At 48.1% G+C, this 23,466-nt stretch overlaps 1 protein-coding gene across 1 annotated transcript in view; it reads right to left on the reverse strand.

Moving 5' to 3' along the window:
* LOC119181428 (glycine dehydrogenase (decarboxylating), mitochondrial) overlaps positions 1-22,050 on the reverse strand; it is a 56,448-nt gene extending 34,398 nt beyond the window's left edge. Inside the window, exons 1-8 of the mRNA XM_075875743.1 lie at positions 21,706-22,050; positions 11,928-12,006; positions 5,123-5,423; positions 3,806-3,883; positions 3,338-3,485; positions 2,180-2,376; positions 1,849-2,051; positions 702-841 (exon numbers count right to left, since the gene is read on the reverse strand). Coding sequence (XP_075731858.1) covers positions 702-841; positions 1,849-2,051; positions 2,180-2,376; positions 3,338-3,485; positions 3,806-3,883; positions 5,123-5,423; positions 11,928-12,006; positions 21,706-21,915 — 1,356 coding nt within the window. The 5' untranslated portion in view covers positions 21,916-22,050. The remainder of the gene's footprint in view (positions 1-701; positions 842-1,848; positions 2,052-2,179; positions 2,377-3,337; positions 3,486-3,805; positions 3,884-5,122; positions 5,424-11,927; positions 12,007-21,705) is intronic.
* Positions 22,051-23,466: the final 1,416 nt, after the last annotated feature.

The following is a 23,466-nucleotide window of genomic DNA, read 5'->3' on the forward strand; positions in this document are numbered from 1 at the left end:
TGAACGCGAGGATCTTTTGCATCTCCTGTATACCCCCGAAACGAGACGCTGACGCCGCCGAAAAACGATTCTCGCATTTAACGAAGCATCCGAGCGTTTCACCTTCACAATTTAAATATGATCAGCACACTGAAAATCGGAGAGAAAAATGATTTAGTGGGGTTATACCATTCCGCCGCCGATTGCGGGTCAGAAGGGCAGACTACAATCTCTGCGTGCGTAGGTCGTCGAAAAACGTTAGAAATTCACTTGCCATGACGTACCCATTCCGCAAAAATTGCCTACCCGTATACGAAGCTAGCACTATTATGCTCCCCCAAGTGCAACCCTACGTCTGCTCTTCATCATGAACAATCATGAGCGAAAAGTGGAAACCCAGTGTTGCAACGTAACGCTAATAAAGAAAACGTTTCCACGAAAACTGCTTGCTCTTTTATAAAAAGCACCTTTATATTTTGACATATTCTTGCACAAGCATGGGTTGCGTTAATCGCCGAAACAAGGAATCACCTGGATGGTCACCTGCATTAATTCGGCAGTTATGTGGCCTATTTTTGAATGTAAGTTACAGAGCTACCACATGAATTACAACGACGACGACTAAGACTCATCCAAGTTGTCGGAACAATTCATACTTCAGCAAAACAATGTCGTGAGCTAAAAGATGCCGTATACGGATACTCAGCCGTATAATAGCGTACCGTGCCATCGGCGAAGTACCGGAAGTTGACTTCCTTCTCTGTTGCCCGTTTCTTGATGGCCTCCTGGGAGGTGGCCGGCTTGATCTTCAGGGTATCAAAGAACCTCGGGTAAGTCACGTGATGACCAGCTGTGGCCGCTCCTACGAAAAGGCAATGTGTCAGTGATGCAATAATGACCGGTTTAGAGAGTGCAATTTTAATAACCCCACTTTCGAAAAGATCCTCTATGATAGCGATCGATCGAACGATGTGAAAATTTGGCACACGGTGCTTTGTGGCCGCTTTATGCCACTAGTCCTCAACATGTACCAATGAGGAAGGCGTTTCAAGAAAACATTCCGGTTTATCGTGCTTGCTCAAGTGCGACTCTGAGTTCATGACCCTGCATCTTGGCCAACGGGATCAAACAAGAATAGGTGACCACATCGCTCATAAACAGTACCCATTTGCAAAGTGTTCAGAGCCGAGCGCGATTCATACTGTAATCACTAAAAATTATTCTTGCTGGGTTGTGGCCATTAACTCGACGCCAATTGTTTTTGTTTTTGTTTTGCGATTTTTCTACTTTTGCTTTGGGACTGGGGTAGAAAATGAAGTGTCCTGGAGAGTTCTTACGTTAAAAACAAGCAGTGAAACTACAATTACTGTGAGACCATTTTTTTTCATATATATTTATAGAACTCGAAGTGGTCGTGGCGTGCACAATATCGCGCTGCGCATGCACCTTTAAATCGCTGCTCACGGGACATCATTGAAGTAGGCTTCTCCAGCATACGACTCTTTGCAAGAAAAAACCTGCTTTACAACAAAAAAAAAGGGGGGGGGGGGCTGGGGAGTTGGATGTTGGTTGTAGGCGGGCGTAACCTACAGCCTGTCTGTGCGTTACTGAGGACAATGAATGAAAGAATGAATGAATGAATGAACTAAACAAGTGCCGAGAGGAAGTGAGCTTTCTGAATAGCGAGGTTAACTTTAAATCAAAAGACCCAGCGTGATGTCTTATTCCCGCGAGCTGCGTACAAATTCTAGAAAACTCAACAAGACACTGCATCTCAACGTTGTACAGCCGCTCCCTATTACGCATGACCCCTCACAGACTAGAAGATGGTTAGCTTTCCTTGTACTTAGTTACTCTGTAATCACTTACCTCTGGCGAGTAGCAACGTGGCATTGTGCACCCTGGTGGCGATGTCCCGAAGTCCCTGTGGTCCGTGGTAGATGGCGTACAGGGCGGACATGTTGGCCAGCAGCGCCTGCGCCGTGCAGATGTTGCTCGTCGCCTTGTCTCGGCGGATGTGCTGCTCACGAGTCTGCAGGGCCAGTCGGTAAGCGCGACCTCCCGTCGCGTCCCTGAGATATATAAGTGCATATCTATATTCACACAAATATAGGGTATGCGGGCTTGGTATGCGGCCACAGCTTCGTCCTTATTGTCCTTGAGCATTGATGCACCACAGCAATACGTTTACATCACTCACCTAGTGACACCGACGACCCTTCCGGGCATGAGCCGAGTGAGAGAGCTTCGCACTGCGAAGAAGCCAGCGTGCGGACCGCCGTAGTTGAGGGGAATCCCGAGGCGCTGGCTGGTGCCGATGGCGATGTCAGCACCAAGCTCCCCGGGGGAACGCATTACCGTCAATGCCAAAAGGTCTGTGGCGCACACCGCCAGCGCCTGCGACGACGCCGTGTCTCAGACGCTTGCATGTACAATGCACTTTAAACAACATCGCTTTGTTTACACAGTGGCCCGCTATGAACCATGTTCGCCTTGTACATGTACCGTTAGGCATTGCGGTGCCCTGATGTGTCAGGGCAATGTAGAACAATCAGAGAGACCCTTCTGTCATGCCTGTTATTGCTAAGAGTGGCTTCCATCCCGACATCTCTTTTTCTTATAGGAATGGCCGGCCACACTGTGGCGACTGTGGTATCAAGAAGACTTTGCAATAAATCTTCCAGGTCTCTCCTCACTGGTAGGTGTTCTGTGACTGCGCTGAGCGAGAACAATCGCTCTCAAGCACTCAAACTCACCTTGACCTCAGACCGACGCCCCTAGCAACTATCTTAGAATGTCATTCAGAGAGGTATTCGAGGACGAAGGCAATGAAAGACTTAAAAAAAAACTATGAAGAAAACAGACTCCGACAAGTGGATGTAGGCAGTCATATCATATGCCACACAAGGTTCATTAACTGCGATGACGTTTGAGTTTGTGTGCCCGCTCGCTCCCTTTTTATTTCAAACTTTCAAACTTTGCCATTCTTTTTTGTTCTCAACATGGGGGAGCATATCATTCTCTACAAACTGGTCAACATCCTAGCCTTTAGCTTTCCCGTTTTCCTTCCTTCTTCGATCCTCTGCCGCTATGAAACTTTCGGGATTTAGGTAAACATTGTCCTAGATGCACAGTACTAGAGTTTAGCGCTGAAGCAAGATTTGCATTTGTTCCGTTTGCAACAAGCTTTCTTTCTTCGTCTAAACGAGTGAATAAATAGAGCTTCAGGCAAACTTCTGCGTGAGCAGTGCACCGTAATGTTCACCGTTTGCAAGTTGGCTTCCCTTCGAGACCACCACAGTGTTGTATAGTATTAAAATCATCCCCTTAATTGTGGCTAGCTGCATGCTCTTCTCACCTTCGCGTCGTGGCAGGCCTGAATGAGGGCCTCGAAATTCTCGATGGACCCTTCAGTGTCCGGGTACTGGAAGAGGACGCCGCACACGTCGCCCTTGGAAAAATCCATGCTCGCGCAGTCGGACACAACCACGTTGATATCTAGGGCACTGCACAATAAACACAAGAGAGAAAAAGAGACTCACGTGGTGAACGTCATAGTGACCTTAAAATTTATTAACGTATAACATCATCGCTACACTATTTAATCCACACCTAAGGAGACGAAAGTTTGTTAATACTACTGAAACGGTATCATTACGTTAGATGAATGTGCACGAAGAAAAGTAAACACGAAATACAAACCCAAGTGTGTTTCATACCAACTTGCCCAGTTGCCGGTCCTTCTAAAGGTTTTTTTTTTTTACTTGATTTCCAATCTGTTGGCAAAGACTTGTTCATTAAGCCCAGGTCGTGAATTCACACTCACTCTGCTCGCGTCTGAACCACTGCGAGGGTCTGAGGGTGCACCTTGTCCGAGACGAGCATAGTCTTTTTTTTCGTGAACCTGCAGAAAGCAAGGAGACAAGTCAAAAATACGCATGTACTCATTTGGAGCGCGAAAAGGCAACGCTGGAGACAGAACGATGGGTTACCAGCTGTCACACTGATGCACGTACCCACCAAGGTAGGCGCAATCCGACACATACTTCCATCTTACACAAACGGGTATTTCTGCGGGGCACGCTACAAATTATCAATATCGAAAGACATTTTTGTTGAAGAATTGAGGTTTTGTATAAATGTCACCGTGAAACTAAAACAATATATCTTTCAAAATCAGCACTCAGATTTTAGTCACGATTGAACTCCCTATCGAAATGTTTATCGATAACAGACATAAGACTCTCTTTAAAAATAACTCATATATGGAATGTTGGAAAGGCGTTCTTTCTAATGGAAACGTTAGGAGACATGTTGTCCAAACTTTTGCCGAACCCTTCCCCCTCTTTTTTCTCCCACTATCTTTCCTGCCCCGGCCCCTTATGTAGGTCTATACTCAGTTTCACACATGAGGTGAAAAACTGTAGAAGCTAATGAGGCTTCTTGCAGTAGTTACACTCACAACAACAACAACAACAACAACAACAACAACAACAACAACAACAATAATAATAATAATAATATAATAATAATTATTATTATTATTATTAACCTTCCAAGAATTGATATGAATTGAAGGACAGTGTAGTAGAGGGTTCCAGAATTTTGACCATCCGGTGGTCTTTCACGTGCACTTATGTCAGACAGCACACATGCCTCTGGCATTTCTACACCATCAAATTGCGACTGCCACGCCTCCGATGGAACCGGAGACCTCCGGAGTCGACAGCTGAGCATCATACTGCTATACCACCTCCGCGAACACGCATTTTGCCTTAGGTCATGCTTCAATGTTTTTAACAACCAAAATATACCTTTCTTGTAGTTCTTATGACGAGCAGTCACTGAGTATATCTTGTACCTTACAAACAATCAAACGTCCTTCTACGTCTGTTATATGATGCGGCTAGATGGCTTAGCGTCCGTTTGCTTTCGTTCTTTTGTATTTCGTTTGAAGCTCGTAGAGACGCATTTCTTGGAATTTTGTGCTTGGCTGGTGCAAGCGCTTGTGAAAACCGACAATGAGACGCGCGATGCTGACCAAACTTATTGAATACTTTGCACAGCGTTGCACCGGATAAACAGATGTTGATGACGTAACTGCTGCACACTAGATGGAGTGAGTTTGAGACTCTCGCACTACCTAGTGCACACTCCCATGGCTTCGGCAGCGGCGGTGCCTTCATCGAGCAGCGAGGCGTTGGCCAGGTCCAGACCGGTCAGGTCGGCCACCATGGTCTGGTAGTTCAGCAAGTTCTCCAGGCGACCCTGCGCGATCTCGGCCTGGTACGGGGTGTACTGCGTCGTCCAGCCGGGGTTCTCGAACACGTTGCGCACGATGGTGGCCGGCGGCAGGCAGCCGTAGTAGCCCATGCCGATGTACGAGCGCCACTGGGCATTCTCGGAGGCCAGCTGGCGGGCCCGCTCCATCAGCTCCTCCTCGCCTGGGACGTATGGAAATAGGGATAAACACAGAGCTCAAAGAATCGCTACGCTACGCAAACGATGGCAAAGGTGACGATTTTAGCTAACGTCTGCGAAGTCTGGGGACATTATAAACAGTGTTCAAGAAGACATGAACAGCAGGAAAACAGGAGTAGCCACAAATCTTTTTTCGGGCAGGAGCGGAAATCTTTTTTTGGGCAGGAGCGGGAGTTGGGGCGGTGGTGTTGAGCCACCCTTTATGTATGTTCGTGTGTGCGTTTGTATATGCGCGTGTACCTATATAGACGTGAGAAATTTAAAAAAAATGGGCGGGGTGGTGGACCCCTAGTCGTCTTCCAACGGTTGCCGCGGTCGTGAAGTGCTACATGGCACAGTGTACCACGCGCCATGTGGCTAAGAACTGCCACAGTGCTTTTTTTTGCTTTTTTGCATTCACAAGACGTTTGCTTTATTACACGCATTTTTCCTCGTACTCCTAAGAGCACATTCAATTTACGCGCCCGTATTTGCCACCTTCCGGCGGCAAGTTTGGTTTGGCCCACTTTACGTTCGTCACATTATTATCACAATTGTTACGAATAACATCTCCTATAATTTTCTTGGGAGTATTGTCTACTTCCTCATTATTTCATTAATACTTTGTCCAACAATGAGAAACAACCCCTTAAACCTCCCCTTCTATCCTTCCCTCGTATTTAAATCGTCTAATCACCAATCCAACCACGAATTTCGGCGTGTAATGAAATTATGCAAGCTTGTAAAAAAAAAAAAAAAAAACGGGGGCTGCTGCGCACAAGTGTGTGAAGTCTGAGCATAAAGCGGAGCTTGCGGTGTTTCCATCCTCCTCGCCACTTTTTCTACCACCCCTTTCTGAACTATAACATACAATACTATGATATGATCTACCCTTCCTCCTTTTCTATCCTCTTTTCCCTTCTCACCCGCACATCACTCCTCATTCCCACTTTCATCTGCCACCCCTTGCTATACTATACGATACATGGATATATGCTGTGCTTAGCCCTCTCCCCTCGTCATTATTTTCATCCTCACATCCACTACCCTTCTCTCCACTTTGTTGTACTGTTCAATACAGGACTACGCAATGTTTTACACTGTTGTTCACTTCCCTCCTCCTCACCAGCACTTGCTTTTCCCCCTCTCTATACCCTACTATACAGGGCTATGGTACTCTTTACTCGGTCCCCTTCCCTTTTTTTCTTACCTTCACATCACTCTATACCCACCGCATTGTTATACTATACTATATAACGTTATGTTATGCTTTACAATGCCCCTTTCCGCCTTCCCTTATTCTCCAACCTCGCACCACTCGTACTCACCCTTACTCTCCGTTCTCATTCCTTTGCTACACTATACGATGAATGGCTGTGTGCTATGCCAGGAGGCTGCTTGGTAGACAGCCGCTTTCTGTGTCGCACACCTGCCGAGTTTTTGGTGTACGCTGTGCAACGTACGGTAAAACGTAACCGTAAACGTAAACTTGGGAAGAAGATGAGCACCACGACGTTTCCTCCGCCCCCCCCCTTTTCCGGAACTGACGCCATTGAATGTGATGGCACTACGCAACTACTACACTAACGATTGTTATAGCGCGAGCTCAGAAAGACGACAAAGGGACAAGAGGAAGACAAGCGCTCGTTTTCTTCTTGTCTCTATGTCGTCGTTCTGATCTCGTGCCTTGACAATTGTCATGTCATACCAACTAGCGCAAACCGCCAAGTCACTACACTAACGCTCCCATTCTGAACGTATCCTTCAACAAGCAGAGGCCAACACGTATTCCCATAGAACCACCAAAGACACTGTTTGGTCATGATAGGTTGGTAACGCTCACGTGCCAGCGTCAACCAGCCTCGATTCCCACCGTATTCGCGAGAAAACTTTCGACTGCATTGGCGAGAGACATTTCCCGTATGCGGTCGGTTTCTGTCCATATTTGGACGCGCGTGGGTATATCAGTGTCCCTATTATAGCATTTCAGCACTGATAGTGCGTCTGTAAAGTGTTCTGCAAGAGGAAGACTACAGAATACCTCCCTCTCTCTACAGTGCACAGCTTCCAGCAATGCTTTTGATAAAGCTGCTTATCGCGCTGCTTGAACTAAGCGTGATAGGAGTGAAAGGGGGTGGGGGGTAGGCACCTCGTGGCTTCCGCGTGATGGACGCATCGTCACGCCTTTGCGTCTAGTCAGCTCGCCGCTCCGATAGCGAGACATCCCCGTCGTGCTGCTATACGTACGTTATCTGACCCACGACTCGGCGAGAAGGGGGTCAACCGCCTCCGCGGTGGGGCGAGCGATGACGCGAGCAGTGGGGGACACTCCTGTAAAAGGCGTACCGACGCCTTTGGACTCGTTGCATATCTTCTCTACACCTCAAACGAAAGTCCGGTCATAAAGCGGGCTTATATGAACCCTGCATGGCAAACAACATAATGTCGCGAGCATGGGTACCTTTACTTGCAGCAATAGTAAAATACAAAGCTTAAATACATGAAAACGTTTGTCACGTTAAATACGCACAACGTGTGTCAAGTTCAACCATTTCGAACCATACATGACTTTTGCCTGCGTAATACGCATTCTTGACGTACCACATACAAGCGACCACAAGATACTGGACCATTATATTTGTTCTACGTATACACGGAAGAGAACCCCCGGGCAAGAATACTACCCTGGAGGGGAAGAAACACACACTACAGGCGCCGACTGAGAACTGAACGTTTTACCGTTGTGAAAAACAAAATACTGCAAGGGGGGGGGGGGGAGGCGGGAAAAGAACCACCACGCTGTACGTCAAGCCTCTACCGGAGTTCAGTTAGATAAAAAAAATGTCTACCCAGGAATGGAAAACGTCGCCGGGGACAACTTGGAGTTACATGAAGCGACGAAATTAAAATCGTGGAAGGCGCTCGGGTTTCCCCTCCAAGAGTGGAACGGGATACCATAGTCGGGCTTCTTGCGAACCACCTTCAACCGTTTAGAAATGATAGGAACGTTCCTACACGTAAGTTTGGCCATTCCAAACTATCCTACAGAAAGCCTACGGCAAGTGCAGTTGAGAAGTGTTCACTGCACCCTAATTGTTCTTTTTGCGAGCTGACGAAGACGCACACTTGCACACCTTCTAATAAGCGGGCGGCTTTAAGCCAAATAGTAGTTGCGCAATTCAGACGTTTTGACACCTGATACACTTCCTTACGACTGTGCCACGCAGTATATAACATGAGTTAAGGAGACTTCTCCGACTACAAAACTGTCTTGTGGCGTCTTTTTACGAGGCAGTTTCAAGCACTAGCATGCCTCCGTGGTAGAACACCTGCCCACCACTTAAAAGGCCTGGATTTGAATCTCACTCGAAAGGGAGATTTACTTTGTTATGTATTGGTGTCTACCTAGAATATTCGATTCACGAAGACACTAACTTTCCACTCACAATCAACGACGCTGACACTGATACGTGAATTTCTGCGAAAGGAGCTCATAACGCTATCTTATTAAACGTCAGTGATAAGAAGGGATCTGTTCGCACTAGATGGGGCTGAATTAGGGATAATTTGGAGAGGCGTTCCTCCAGCAGAGAAGATAATATTGGTTGACGATGGTGGGTCTCTCGACACCACATTGAGCGTAACGGAGCTATGTGAAAAAATACTAAATTATGTATACACCAAGTTAGTTTAATCATTACGCACTGGCGAGGCAGTTAATCACTACGTTGCATAACGTCATAGCCCTCACACGAGCTTCACCTCTTTGGTGAGCTTGAAGAGGGCCGACAACTTTTTAGAGGGAGGTGGGGGGGGGGGCAAGTTTCACTGTCATTTGTTTCACCGAGTGGGTCAGACAAGAAACACCGGGTTAAGGGTAATATTGTCGAAATCAAGAAGAAATGGGCATGGACCGGGCACGTATAGCACGTAGGTATAGGATGATCGCCTGTCATGCAGTGTAATTGACCGGATTCCAAGAGAAGACAAGCAGGTGAGGGGAAGATAGAAAGTTAGGTGGACCGATGAGAGTAGGAAGTTTGCGCGTATAAAGGGGCAGCAGCAAGCACAGGACCGAGTGGACTGGCGAACACGGGAGAGGCCTTTCACCCTGCAGTGGGCGTAGTCAGGATGATGAAGTTTCACAAAAGCGCACCCAACACCTCTCCTCCACCTACCCCCCACTGGTCGAGCTCAAAAAAAAAAAAACAAAGAACAGCGCAATGGATGAAAAAATTAAAATGGACTTCCCGTCTCAACCATGTAACTAGGCATGCACAACAACTTCGATGAAGTGGTCGAGGCCCAGACCACGGCCGAAGTGATTCGCCTCTCCTCTTCCAAGGCAGGCCGCCAACTTCTAAACAAGGCTCGCATGTCCCCACATCCCTACCTTGAACGCGCAGTAACCCTCCCCAGGGCTGTCCACGCTACCCACATGGTAAACCCATTTCCGCAAAATGTTCGCCCGGAACACAACAAAAGCAGAAGCCTGGCCCGCGCTCACGCGATCCTCAATCGTATCGCTGCGAATCACGACTCTACCGTCTTCGTAGATGCGGTGCAATACCATAACTCCTCCACCTTCGCACTAGCGGTAGTAGATGGCGACGGAGCCCTACGCTCAGCCGCCTCGGTTAGGCTATCAACGAGCGCAATAGCTGAGAAGGTTGCTTTAGCTTTAGCGATGGTCGCCCCCTCACATACACACGTCTTCACTGACTCTCGCGCCGCCATTCGGGCTTACAAAAGCGGCAACATCGTTCGAGAAGCAGCCCACATTCTACAAACACGCAACTGCATGGGTTTGCACTACCTCTCTTGGTTTCTTGGTCACGTGGGCAAATAGGTACACCCACAGCAACCCAAGATCAACGAAATGCCTCATGATCGAGTGCGAAAACTGACCCGCCGCGACGATCAATCAGCGACTGAAGAGCTGGGACCAGACGTACAGTTTAATAATCATTTACTCTCCTTTCACGGAATCACTTCCTTCCCACTCACCGACATTCCGATTGATATGTGGGGTTCAACGTCCCAAAACCACCATATGATTATGAGAGACGCCGTAGTGCAGAGCTCCAGAAATTTCGACTACCTGGAGTTCTTTAACGTGCACCCAAATATGAGCACATGGGGCTACAACATTTCCGCCTCCATCGGAAATGCAGCCGCGGCAGCCGCGATCAGATCCCACGACCTACGGGTCAGCAGCCGAGTACCTTAGCCACTAGACCACTGCGGCGGGGCGCTCACCGACATTCCTACCTCGGTCACAAATAAATGTTTTATTCTCTCTACTACCGAAACAATAGAAGCCAACGCCCTCTACCACATGCAAAGCTCGAACGCGCGCAAGAGGTAGCTTTTCGCATGCTACAAACGAGATCATGCCCATCACGGGGCCAACTCAGTCGTTACAACTCAGACATAGGCTCACAATGCCCAGACTGCTCAGAAGTGTACTGTTCACTCGAACACAGGCTCTGGCAATGTCCCGCGTTACCTCGATGACCTCTCACCAGTGAGTCCGACTGGGAGGAGGCACTCAGAAGCCCCAGTCAAAAAAAAAAAAACCCAACAAAAGGCAGTCCAGAAGGCCCAAGAACTGGCGGAACGCCACCATGTTCCAGCCCCGACTCGGGCGTCGCCTACAGTAGCGGCTGCTAGAGTGTCCCTCGTGGACACCCTGGTGGCTTAAATTCTCAGGACCATTTAATAAAGTTCTTGACTGACTGAGAAAGAGATTACATCCTTCTCTCAATGGTGCACCTTTGGTACCAGGCTTTACAGGCACAAATTTGGGGAACTTACACTTCTTGGAATACAACACCAGGGGTTCTCGGCTGCCAAAGTCTTTTGAAACCTGCATGGCCACGACCCTCGAAACTTTGCACAACAACGGGACAGGTCCGACTAAGCGAAGATGCGAGACAGGCATACAAAGTTTGTGTGTTTTTTATGGTTCTCCATCCTGTCTATAGGCGCATGGTTCTACGCTCATTACGTACGAACCGACCCGCCAACAATCAATGCCAGGCAGATTTGGCTTTTTTTTTTAGATTATTGGAAGAGAAGTCTTTTGTGCTGAAGGGCAAGGGATTATTTAAAGAAGTCATGAGAAAGAGAACCCTGCAACTGTAACTAGGAAAGTACGACACCTAAGGAGTGTTTCACAAGGGAATATACATAGTGGGACTAAAAAACATAGACAAAAAAGTAAAGATGGTAGACAGTTCCAGAAGACCGCGGACGGGCCCAGACCGGCGAGTGCTTTTCGAAGAGAGGACATCGCGGGCGGGACAATTGTCAAGCGTGAAATCCACCGAGCGTTTCAAACTAACGCCGATAGCTTATTCGCTACACAACGCTGCAGCTCCCGTACATTGATAGACAAACCACTCATGAAAGGACTTGATACTGTTCGTATATTAGGCTGCTAGAAAGTCCAAGCGTACAAAAAAAAAAGAAAATTGCGGTCTCACTGAGAGGTGGGTCCAATTTCATGTCCCGGTTGAGTCGGATGCCAGATGGAACCGTCTTGTCGACCAGCTCTTCGATGTTCTGCGATCGAAAATTACAGGAAATGCGTTAAACGCAAATCAAAGCTATGAGCGCCAAGCTTTACAGGCGATGTATACAATATACGAAAGATAAAAGGAAATCAAACGTTCGATAGTACAAAAGTAGTGATTGGTTGGGTAAATTATTTACAATTCAAAAGGGCGCAAAATCAGTCCTCATTGAACGTTTATGTACTATCCCCGCCAAATGAAACCTGAACAGCAGCAAGCCTTCGCCATAATATAGTGCACACCATCCACTTATCACCATGGACAGGCACGCATATATGCGCAGAGCTGCCGAACAGGATGCGCATGCCTGTCCATGGTAATAACTGGACGGTGCGCACTATACCATCGTGAAGGTGTGCCACTGGTGTTTAAATTGACGCGGCCTCAGACAGTGCTCAGTCGAAAAAGAAAAGCAGCCCCATATGCACAACGTGAATGGTGTCAGAAGAGCTTGCTCGGAGGTGAACGGGGTGCTTCTTGGCGAGACCGTTTCTGTAAAAAGGCTTGTTAAGAAGCTGGCGCATGATGTGTACGTCGAAGGCAGCGTTGTTGGGCACGTTCCGCGGCTGGTGCTGCAGTGTGGGCCACGAGTGTTCCGGTATCCAAGCGTTCCTCTCTGTGCTCTCCGATTTTTTCGGTGAAACCTTCAGGTTTTTTCGGCGCCTCGGCTCCACGTCTTGTGGCCATGGACGTGAGGCCTTCCGAAGGACCGCTTAGTCAGCAGTGGTCTCGGCCGATCACTGCGAGAGAGGAACTTCGCCCAGTGACAGTGGTGACACAGAGCTGTACTCAGCCGCCTTGGAAGATGACTCATCTGACGATGATTTCATTCTCTTCCGGAGCAAGATGGCGAAGAGAAAAATCGTCAACGCAGCCTCGCACACTTCTGCGAGTACAGCAACTATGAAGTGAAGGCATGAACGCTGGCCACACGTCATCATCTTCGTGCCAGAAGAGTCTTCAGGAAGCCTGCGGCTGCTGAACAGGCAAGCACTCTTTACTTTTTTGTAATGTGTGGTGCCTAATGAAATCAAGGACATCAGAGTAAATACGCGAAAAAATATACTCGCCATAGATATATTCCGCGTGAATGCGCTTGGATCACTCAAACAAATGACTGAGCTAGGCGGCATCAAAGTGCGCTCCTTTATACCGATTGACCACGCATGCATAGCCGGTGTGTATACGACGTAGACATTGCGATTCCCGACGCTCACTTGCCTACTCTCATTAAACCGGCAAATGAGGGTACTGCCATCACTCAGATACACTGCCTTAGGAAGTCACTTTGTGGGAAACTGGTCTTCAAAGGCGACTGCACCCCATCCCATGTCCAAGTCGGGCATTTTCGACATCCTGTTCGGCCTTTTGTGCAAAAGCCACTTCAACGCCACCAGTGCTTTAAACTAGGTCACGTCAAGGGCGTGTGCCCGAATTCGCTACGCTGCCCCCGACGCGCAGAACCCCATTCGGAAGATGCGTGTCAATCCACGTGCACATTTCTTAAACGCGGTAACTGTAACGGCTCACACATTGCCTCATCTAAAGACTGCCTTCGAATTCAAAAGGAGGGCGATGTGCTTAAGCAAAGGGTTCGAGGCACTTCGACCCACAGGGATGCTGCCGAAACAGTCCGGCATCGGTAGCGGCGTCTGCGACGTAGTTCGACCTCAAAGACTGCACAAGCTCGAAACGACAGTGCCATCTCTACTGGTGCACTATTAGGTCAAGCCGCAACAGGACCGACAAATTCAAAGAAGACTGCGGGGAGAAATGTCACTTCAGAAGAATGGCCTATTCTTCCAAGTCGTCCGCTAACTATAGAACGTCAGAAGACCACGCCCACTCAGGGGTATTCACCAACCACTGATGAAAACATAAGAAAGATGGTAAAGTCATAAACATGCTTCCTTCTCTCATGAATGCCATCCGAGAGATCTTGTTGGACATGGGGACAACGTCTGCTCGAAGCGCTCTCAAAGTGCTCGACGCCTTAAGCCCAGTACTTGAATCGCTCGAGTAGAAATATGGCTAACGATCGCCATCATTTCTTAGAAGTCAAGGAAGCAGCCATCACTTAGTGGAATGCCAGTGGGTTAAAACCGCGTCTTTTCGGACTTTCTTCAGTTAGTCCGCGTGAACGTGTTCGAAGTCATCAGCATTTGTGAGCCCAACGCGTGTGCGTGCTCTCCTCTCTCTCCCTTTTTCCATCATTTAAACTCCCAAATCCCTATCCCCAGTGTAGGAAGCGTACCGGTCGTTCCAGACTGGTTAACATCCCTGCCTTTCCTTTTCCTCTTGTTCTCTCTCACGTCAATCGGCCCGTTAACAATCTGCCCATTTATGCCATGCTGGCTGAAGCCATGAATCAAATGTCTAACGCTCAGGAACGACATACGTGGAGCTTCCAGCCATTATTCAGCGGGGTTGAGTTCAGGCAGGTGAGGGAGCTTGTGAGAATATCGGTACCCGTTCCCGTTCATTGTAGGGTTTTTTATAGTGCTGCCATTCCCAGGAAGTGGCGAAAATGAAGTGGACGTAGTCGCTAGGAGGCCAGCGGGTGGGCCATCGAAAATCAGCGACTTTTACGCCTTGGGTGGGGACGCGCCATATAGTGAGCATTGTTAGAATCACTGGAGAGGCGACCGCAGCGGCGACCTTGAGCAGCGACACGAGAAGTGTACAGTAGCGACACTGGTGAACACGCTCCTAAAAAATAATAAAACTGCAACAGTCATAACACAAAGTTGGCATCTAAACGAAGCAAAGATTTCGTGCGTAATTCGGGCTCGTCCTTTCCCACGCCTCAGGAGATGCCACCTTGAACGCTGCATGAGAGTTCTTTGGATGTACGTACAAACGCACGTGAACTTCAGTGAAGCACGAGGAAACCTGTATTGACACCTCAACTGGTCCTCCCGTTATGAGGCGCCTCGCGGTGTACCACAGGCACAACGCCACCGGAATCACATTAGTTCCTGGCCTGAAATATAAGGCAGGACGCGTTTTTAACCGAAGCTCGTTCTGAGTTGCGGATTTCGGCGGTGGTGCTGTCGTGCTCAAAAGAAACAGGGCGCTGGAACGAATCAATACTTTGAGTGTACGAGAATAGGAACTTCGAAGGTGCGCCTGTCCTATGTGTATTTGTACGTTCCGTTTTGCCATAATTGACGCTGTCTCGATCGCGCGCTAGATATTCTCTTTATGTTCCCTTTATTGATACTCATAAACATATATCATTACATCTGTATTTACCATCGCCTGAAAATCAATATCATTCATGTTCATGACGCCCCAGTATACATCATTTGCTCTTCTGCTGGCGAAGCATATAAGGAATTTCTCTTTTTAAAAGGAGCGTCTGCTGGAGACAAGTCGAAGCCTGCCTGCCCGCCCTATCGTAAGGTAGAAAAAAAAAAGAAAGAAAAAGCAACGGCAATATGCCAAGCCTTGCGCAAGATCCCTCCTTATTCGACTATAGAAAGCGCTTGAGAAGCCAAGCGCGAACATCGCAATCCTCACCACTCGGTGTCGACAGTATCTCCGCGTTTCTTATCTCTTCGATGTATCCCGATTGGTATAGCGCAGCGAGCTCAGACCGCATACAACACTGACCACTCGAAGATATGTCGATTGAGTAAGCGGGGACGATATCCCCGATCATCCGACGCGGCGACAGTACGGTGAAGGACGCCGATATTTCCTACAAGCTGTCATCGCATAGATATCATCGGTCCTGTCGAGAGCTCCCATTGGTGATAAGGGTGCCAGCATTCAGCCGCAATGATTGCTCAACCTGACGAAGCAATGTCGGTAGCTACAGTTATTCATGACCCTACGCTAATGGGATGCACTTCAGTGTACATCTATACATTGAAACTGTATCAAAGGAGGACCCGTAAAAAATCCACATGGTGGAGTAAAATATTTGAGCGCAAGTAAACTACAAGGAACTATGAAGACAAACACACAAATTATGCCATTTAGCATACAGGGACACTCTGAAGGCTTCGAGACTTGCGTTTGATTTTAACCCATAGGCCACTAACTCGCTTGCACGTACGAAAAGTAATATGGATAAGAATTGTGGGAGTTTAACGTCCCAAAAACAGCAATTTATTATGACAGATGCCGTGTAATAAACGGCTTCGGAAATTCCGGCCACCAGGGGCTCTTTAGCTCTCACCTGAATCTAAGCACAGGGACATCCAGCATTTTCGGGTCCATTGAAAATGCGGCCGCCTCAGCCGCGATTCGATCCCGCTACATTTGCGTCAGCAGTCGAGTACCTTATAAACCATTCAACCACTGGGGCGGGAGATCACTAAAAGGGAGCATCTATTTTGGTCTAGGAGGTCAAATCTGCGATGGGTGATATTCAATTGCCTTTTCAGTGACATTTGACTGCCACTTAAATGTGTAACCGTTACGCTTTTTAGTGACATCTAAATGAAAACTTAGCTATCACGTGACCAGGGGACTAATGCGATTCTCGAATAGTCTTTTTTATTTCCCTTACACGATCACGTCGACGCTTCACCGAAGTAAGGTCCGTCACATCGAATATTGATGCAACGCATTCGCCACGCGTTCGTGCCATCTCGTGGAGTTGTCAGGTTATTTGGATCGCACCCGACAACAAAGCGCACTCCAGGAGGAACGTCCTACAATGTTTCTGAACCTTCGTACCCGCCGACTTGGCCGGTTTTAGACATCGCAAACAGCTTCCGTACTATTTCTAAAGTACGCTTCACTAGCTGTTTAACTGCAGTTTTTTTTTTAACGACAACAACATGCTCTTGTCGTTCAAAAAAAAAAAACCCTCTGGCAAACATAGGTGCAGCTCTATACAGAGCATTTTCTCTATCAAGAACAATCGTGGACAACCCAGCTGAGCCACTTACTGGTGCAGACTTACACGACTAGCTCCCTTTTTTTTTCTGATAAAAATCTGAGTAAACAAGACTAGGCTGTTCGACTTCTACGTTCACCCCGTAGAACTTCAACCACTGTTCCCACGTGCTCAACCAGATCGCGGTATCACTTCGCAGAGACAGCGTGAGCTTAAGCGAAAGGCTGTTTTTTCTACACTCGACCCTTATCGGTGTGCCTACATGGCAAAGATTAGAAAAAAAATACTTTGAAACCGTAAATTTCGCGGTTTCACTCACACGTAAACACCACGAGACCACCAATCATCTTCGTCACGTGGCGACAAAAGTCACCGTCACTTTGAGGAGATAGTACGTGTTTGCGCGAGGCCTCACCTAAACACCCTGCCTTATCGCACAGCCCACACACCAAAGATTATAAAGAGGTCAAGCATAAAGAATTTGTGACGGGTAAATAAGTCAGCACGTTCCCACACCGCAGTGTGCAGAGCGTATACGTCTCCACAAAAATAATATTTGTGGTTTTCAGTCCCGAAACCACGATACACGACTATGAGAGACGCAGTTAGTGAAGGGCTCCAGAAACTTTTACCATCTGGTGTTGTTTAACGTGCACTAACATCGCACAGTATACTCGAGCCTCTATCATTTCTCCTCCATCGGTATGTGACCTCCACAGCTGGAATCGAACCAGTGACGCTTGGGTCAATAGCTGACCACTGCAGCCACTCTTCCACTGAGGTGGCCCCCTAGGAGAAAATCCTACCGATTGTTGGGTCCTGACAAACGCTACTCTTTTAGAGCATCGTCGCGAGCCGCTTCCACGTAGGAAAGGGGAGGCCTAGCTTCACCACCACATCGTGGGCTCCCTGGACAGCCCGTAGTTGTGGTAGTAACCCTGAACTTCGTAAGGAAGAGCCCCAATTCTCTTCTGTGAGCCAACTTGTGCCCCGTAACGAGGGGCCCCGACAGAGCATATGTTCGAAGTCACTAACCTCACCACAGTCGAGACAAATGGACAAGTGACAAGAGGAGGCCATGCTGAGGAACGCAGCTTCGATTTTATGTCAGCGCCACCTCAATGATGCCGGTAATTGATAAAACGACCATCGGTGGACGACGTCTCCACAACACAACGGGATGGGTATGACTGGGGCACCCCTCTGGATGTTCTCTTGGAGGAACACATTTACGGAGTTGCTGCACACCGTGAAAGGAACCGATACAGTATAAATGTACTTCAGCTTCAGATGTCCATTCGGTCACGGTTCTTGCTATACTTTTACTGCGTGCCACTCCGAATAATGTTCCAGAAAAGTTAACAAGGTGGAAGCCTTACAAGGCTTAAGAAACGCGAAAACCAACCGTCCTTACCCTGCGGACACAGTGTCAACACGAGTGGTACAAAAAAAGTAACCATCACTTGGTAACATCACCGCGTGACGTATTCATGATGTCCCACGTCGCCAAAGCCTGTGACGTTGTTATGACGTGTGATGATGTGACGTCCCGTCATTACGTCATCATATGACATCGTCACTTGATCAAACTTGGGCCTATCACTGAGTCATTGAAAACCAATAGGTGAGATGCAGAGAACTTGCAGAATTGGCGATCTTGGAGGCCGTGCAAAACTACGTTAGGTGCCAAAAACTTTTGGAGAAGTGATTTGGGAAGGAAAGAAATAAGGAGCTAATTTCTGTCTTTCTTGTAGGTGACATGGCTAAGCTCCTTGTAGGGGATGGGGTGAGGGGATCAAAAAAGAATAGTAGAAAGGAAAAGATATAGAAGGTGGACCAATCGCCGCACGCGAGTGAGGGTAGAGAGAGGAAAGAAAGGGGAAATGGTCGAAGAAGTCTGAGGATGGGGCACCAATCGGCGAGAGCTACATGGCGTCGGGAGATCACGGACGGTGGGCCGATTGACGAGAGCTACGCTAAAGTCTGAGATCGTTGATGACAGAACCATTCAGCACGAAATTCACCAAGCGAGTCCTATTGGAGAACACCATGGTCTTGGAGAAGTACGCCGATGGTTGGACCGATCGAGTGAGAAGAAAAAAGAAATCTTCCTCCTTCGAGTCGACTGGCAGTGGTAAAAAAATTTATCAGAAACAAGGCAGGGACGGCCTCCCTTGTCTCTAATAAATGTTTGAGGCGGATACGTAAGGGACGCTTGAGTTTTAGTATACCAAGAAATTTGCAGCATCCCTTACGCATTTGCCTAAGAAGACGCGAAGGCGAAAACCTTTGTTTTCTTCTATGTCGATGTGTTGATCATACCCTGCCACTCTCAACGCTATCCGCACCCAGGGTGGTGTTGCCTTCATCATGGGCCAAACTTTGACCGAGCTAGTATGTCATGTGATGATGTCATCTCGTGAGTTCACGTTGTGTGACGTCCCAGCGGCGCCGTGATGACGTCACAAAATTACGATGATCTGTGGCTCCGTGATGATGTCATGTCAAATGTCATCGCGCGATGCTTTTTTTTTGCATCACTAGCGTTGACGTCACTGTCGAGGGTCACCGCTAATTTTTCACATTTGATGAAGCACTTAATATAGTTCAAGGGGACATGTTCACAAAAAGAGAAATGATCTGTCTGCCCAGTCAGCGTCACCATAACGTGAATGTGGGAGGTAGTGGCCAAAGACTGCACTAGGGTGGCCAATCTTTCTCTGTACAGCCTAATAATATGGCCAATCCTGCATAATGTCGAGCATAAACAGTGCTACGCAACAAGATACCCTGCCAAACCACGCCACCTAGACAAAAGCCTAGGTGGTGTTGGGCAAGCATGCCGTCGCTTCGCTCGAAAGGTCAGAAAAACCATGATGAAACTAAGCTTGGTAGCTTGGGGTATATAGCCACCAGTGGTGACGTAAGCTTCCGGTGAAACTGCATAGCGCTGTCTTTTATCGGAGGCGTGTTGTAGCAAGTGGCCGTGACACGCTGGGCTAATCAGAGGCTGCGTAGGTCTGTGCGCAGTGGTCGCCACATCGTTGTATGATGGTGAACGTAAGTCATTCACATATTACTACTGGCATTAGACCATGAGCGTGTTTGTGTAAACGTCCCCGTTCCATTGAGACGAACATCCTCGCGTGTGCTTCTTTCTATACGTGCCATGATATAATTGGTTATTACGTTTAGTCTTGGTGAAGCTGTTAACTGCCCTTATTTTTGGCACCTGCTCACACTCAGCTACATGTGAAAGTACGCGAGGGCATACAAGTATGCACGGGTAATAAAAGGTGTCACAGCACCATCAGACAGAGATGAGGAAGGCAATATCACTAACTTTCACCTGTTAACGCATTTAACCAAGTATAGCCCAGATAGCCATGTTGACAAAGTAATCGGGTGTTCTTGCACTTTGCCCTCCGCCCTCCCCTGTCTAAGTTTGTCTCAGGGGCAAATAATCTAACCTTCGTCCTATAGTTTGGAAGCGTGACAGAGCCCTCCAAATTATCACACCTTGTTAACCTCAAAGAGGAGGTTTGGCCTGTTACCGTGCATCAAAAGCACTCTCACTCATCATCGCATATCACAATGCATCGTCTTGACGTCTCTCAAAGGCTACTAGGCTACTAGGCTGCGCAACAATCACCGGAAGTCACGTGCTCCAATAATTCTATTTGAATGACTGAATATACTGTACAACTTTTGGTATTGGAGTGGGTATGACACCCGACTCGGAGATCAAAGGGAGTTCTTGCTAGCACCAGACGATCAAAGCGACAGTCTTATCGCGAAAGCTATGAAGCATTCTAAGAAGAGCAGTGGCCTCTGTTCCGGAGAACTGCGGATGACGCTGATAGTTCGATTGCCTGAATAGCTCATTTGTTCCCATCACTTCAATTAATGTATTCGGCTTAGGATATCTGGCAGGGGGAAAAAATGCGCACCGTGGCATTCCAGACACATAGGCTTTGTTATTTTTTTTCAACCATATCATTTTTCAGCGCCACTGTATTATCGGCATAACATTGTGTCGAAATCAACGCTGTACGTGGCCTAATCTCTTCGAACTACATATCGCAGGGGCGTTCTGACCCAATTATAAGGCTAGCACTTGACTGATATTTCTATACAGGACACGCTAATCTGCAATATAGGTGTGTATGCAGTTCATTCGGGACTAAGCAATGGTGTGGTCACAAAATAGTGCGTGGGCTAAGTTTTTACTTCCATACCTGCAGGTTATTCGACCACTGTTTATTGAATATAGAAAAGTACTCAGGTGGCTGTCCTGTACTTTCTCACAATTGCTACAAAACTTTTGGAGAGTTTTACGCTACCGACGCGCGGCCTGCAGAAGACTAATTTTTAGCACCACACAGTGTTCGGTCAGAGTATGCAGCAAGTGCGTCGACTTGTAAACATGCGCGCCTGCGCAGAACGACTCATTTAGCTTGATTGATTGATTGATTTGTGGGGTTTAACGTCCCAAAACCACGATATGATTGTGAGAGACGCCGTAGTGGAGGGCTCCGGAAATTTTGACCACCTGGGGTTCTTTAACGTGCACCCAAATCTGAGCACACGGGCCTACAACATTTCCGCCTCCATCGGAAATGCAGCCGCCGCAGCCGGGATTTGAACCCGCGCCCTGCGGGTCAGCAGCCGAGTACCTTAGCCACTAGACCACCGCGGCGGGGCGACTCATTTAGCTTGCCGAATAGTCACCGTCACGCCAGAGTGTCATTTTAGCAACCACACGTACCAAACAGTTGTTACTGAAGATATTGTGTAACCACGCGCTAACAATGAATGCTTTCGTACGCGTCTCACCTTCAGCCCTAGGTAGTCCAGCATGACCTTCTGGTCCTTGGCCCTGGGTCCCACGTGCCGGCTGCAGAAGTCGTCATGACTTGTCAGCAGACGATCCAGCGCCGGCGTCGACGACTTTGCCCGCCGCAGCAGACGGCGGTTCGTCTCGCCGAGTCGTCGGGCCAGCAAGTCCAGCGCGCACGACGCCGAAATCCGGGGTAACCGATGCATCGTCGACGAGTAGCCGCGGTCACGGGCCAAAGGACTTCGCGGCGGAGAGGTCGTCGGCGTCTTTAGCTCGACGCTGCCCGATCGACGGCTGGACGCGGCGGAGTCGACAACAAGGGACGACGTAGGAGGCGCGCTCGCGATAAGATGGACCGGCCGCTAATCAGCGCGCCACTGCCGACGAGGAGCAGCAGACGACGCCCGGGATCAGACGAGACAGGCGGGAAGCGATGGAGGCGGCACTCTGCGCGAAGCGACCGCAAGATGAGGCGTGTAGGAAGAACGTGAACGCTTTATTTACGGATCGTCCAGTTCATACTGTAAGGGTGTTGCAATCTAAGGATGACCGAGCAATCAGGATCTACACCAGGCCGTGAATACCAGGTGCTGTACCGATATGGAACGACAGTGGGAGTGGCATGCAGGGAGCCAAACCAGGACCAGTAGATATAATCAAATGCCCGAGAGGTCTCGTCAGCTTTATTATATATTCCTATATATGTATGAGCTGCAAGTCAAAGGCAATGGTGTTGGGCAAAATCTCAAACTCGAACTCTGCTCAGCGGCGAGTTTTAGTAACAAAAGTTGGAAGATCGCATACTATGGCTATAACTATATAAGAAATTATCTTCGCAGAAGTTGATGGGACATCAGCACCTACGGAAAACCAAATGTGCAGCAAATGTCACATCACTAACCAAGACAGTTTGTCGAGAGCTGCCGATGTTTCAAGTCGCAGTAAAACGCTCTCGCGAGTGACAGAATGTTGCGACTAATTCCGAACTACAAGTGGGAAACAATAACTGCGCCACTCTGAAGAAAATGTCACCCTACAAAGAAGCGAAGGACTTTCGCGGAATAAACCGCGCGTTAAAGCAGCGTAGCTTTGTGATAACTGCACCTCTGCCACCGATTCTTCCGATTTCGACGAGCGTCAAAAAGTTGTCCGAAAAAACGTGGACGGCATGCAATAAATGATGGACTTACCACTGAACTAGTTCGACCGCACGAAGTGAGTGCGGCACGAAACGTCCTATGGCCAAATGAACAAATCACGAGCCGATGTAACTCGCCGTATAGTCTGTGAAGCGTCTGGAAGAAACGGACTACGCGACACGCAAACACAGAATTCACTGCACGCAAATTCACGCTTTCTTGCGTAGTCCGCACATACATCTCTTAGCGATGCGCAGTTTTCTGCGCTGTTGATTGGGAAACGCCCACCTGCATCGCCACAGCCTTGGCGTCTTAGCATCGGGTGCAGACAGTGCTCGCTCAGACGCTGTAAAAATGCGCAGCCAAACGCCGGGCCGCGTTGTCATTGGGACGCATGGTTGTCGGAGTGTTGTTTGTTTTCACGATGTGTTTGACGGGCTATGTGACGTACGTTTATATACCATTCATTTAATGCTGGTCGAACGGGTTTTCATTCAGTAACATGTTGAATAAAGCGTGTAAACGACAAACTTGTCAAATGCCATAGCAGAAATTATACATGCATTCTTCTCAGCCATGAAAAACTTCATCAAGCAAGAACATCATTTAACTAGAAGT

Source organism: Rhipicephalus microplus, chromosome 10 (assembly GCF_043290135.1).
Source record: "Rhipicephalus microplus isolate Deutch F79 chromosome 10, USDA_Rmic, whole genome shotgun sequence".
NCBI lineage: Eukaryota > Metazoa > Arthropoda > Arachnida > Ixodida > Ixodidae > Rhipicephalus > Rhipicephalus microplus.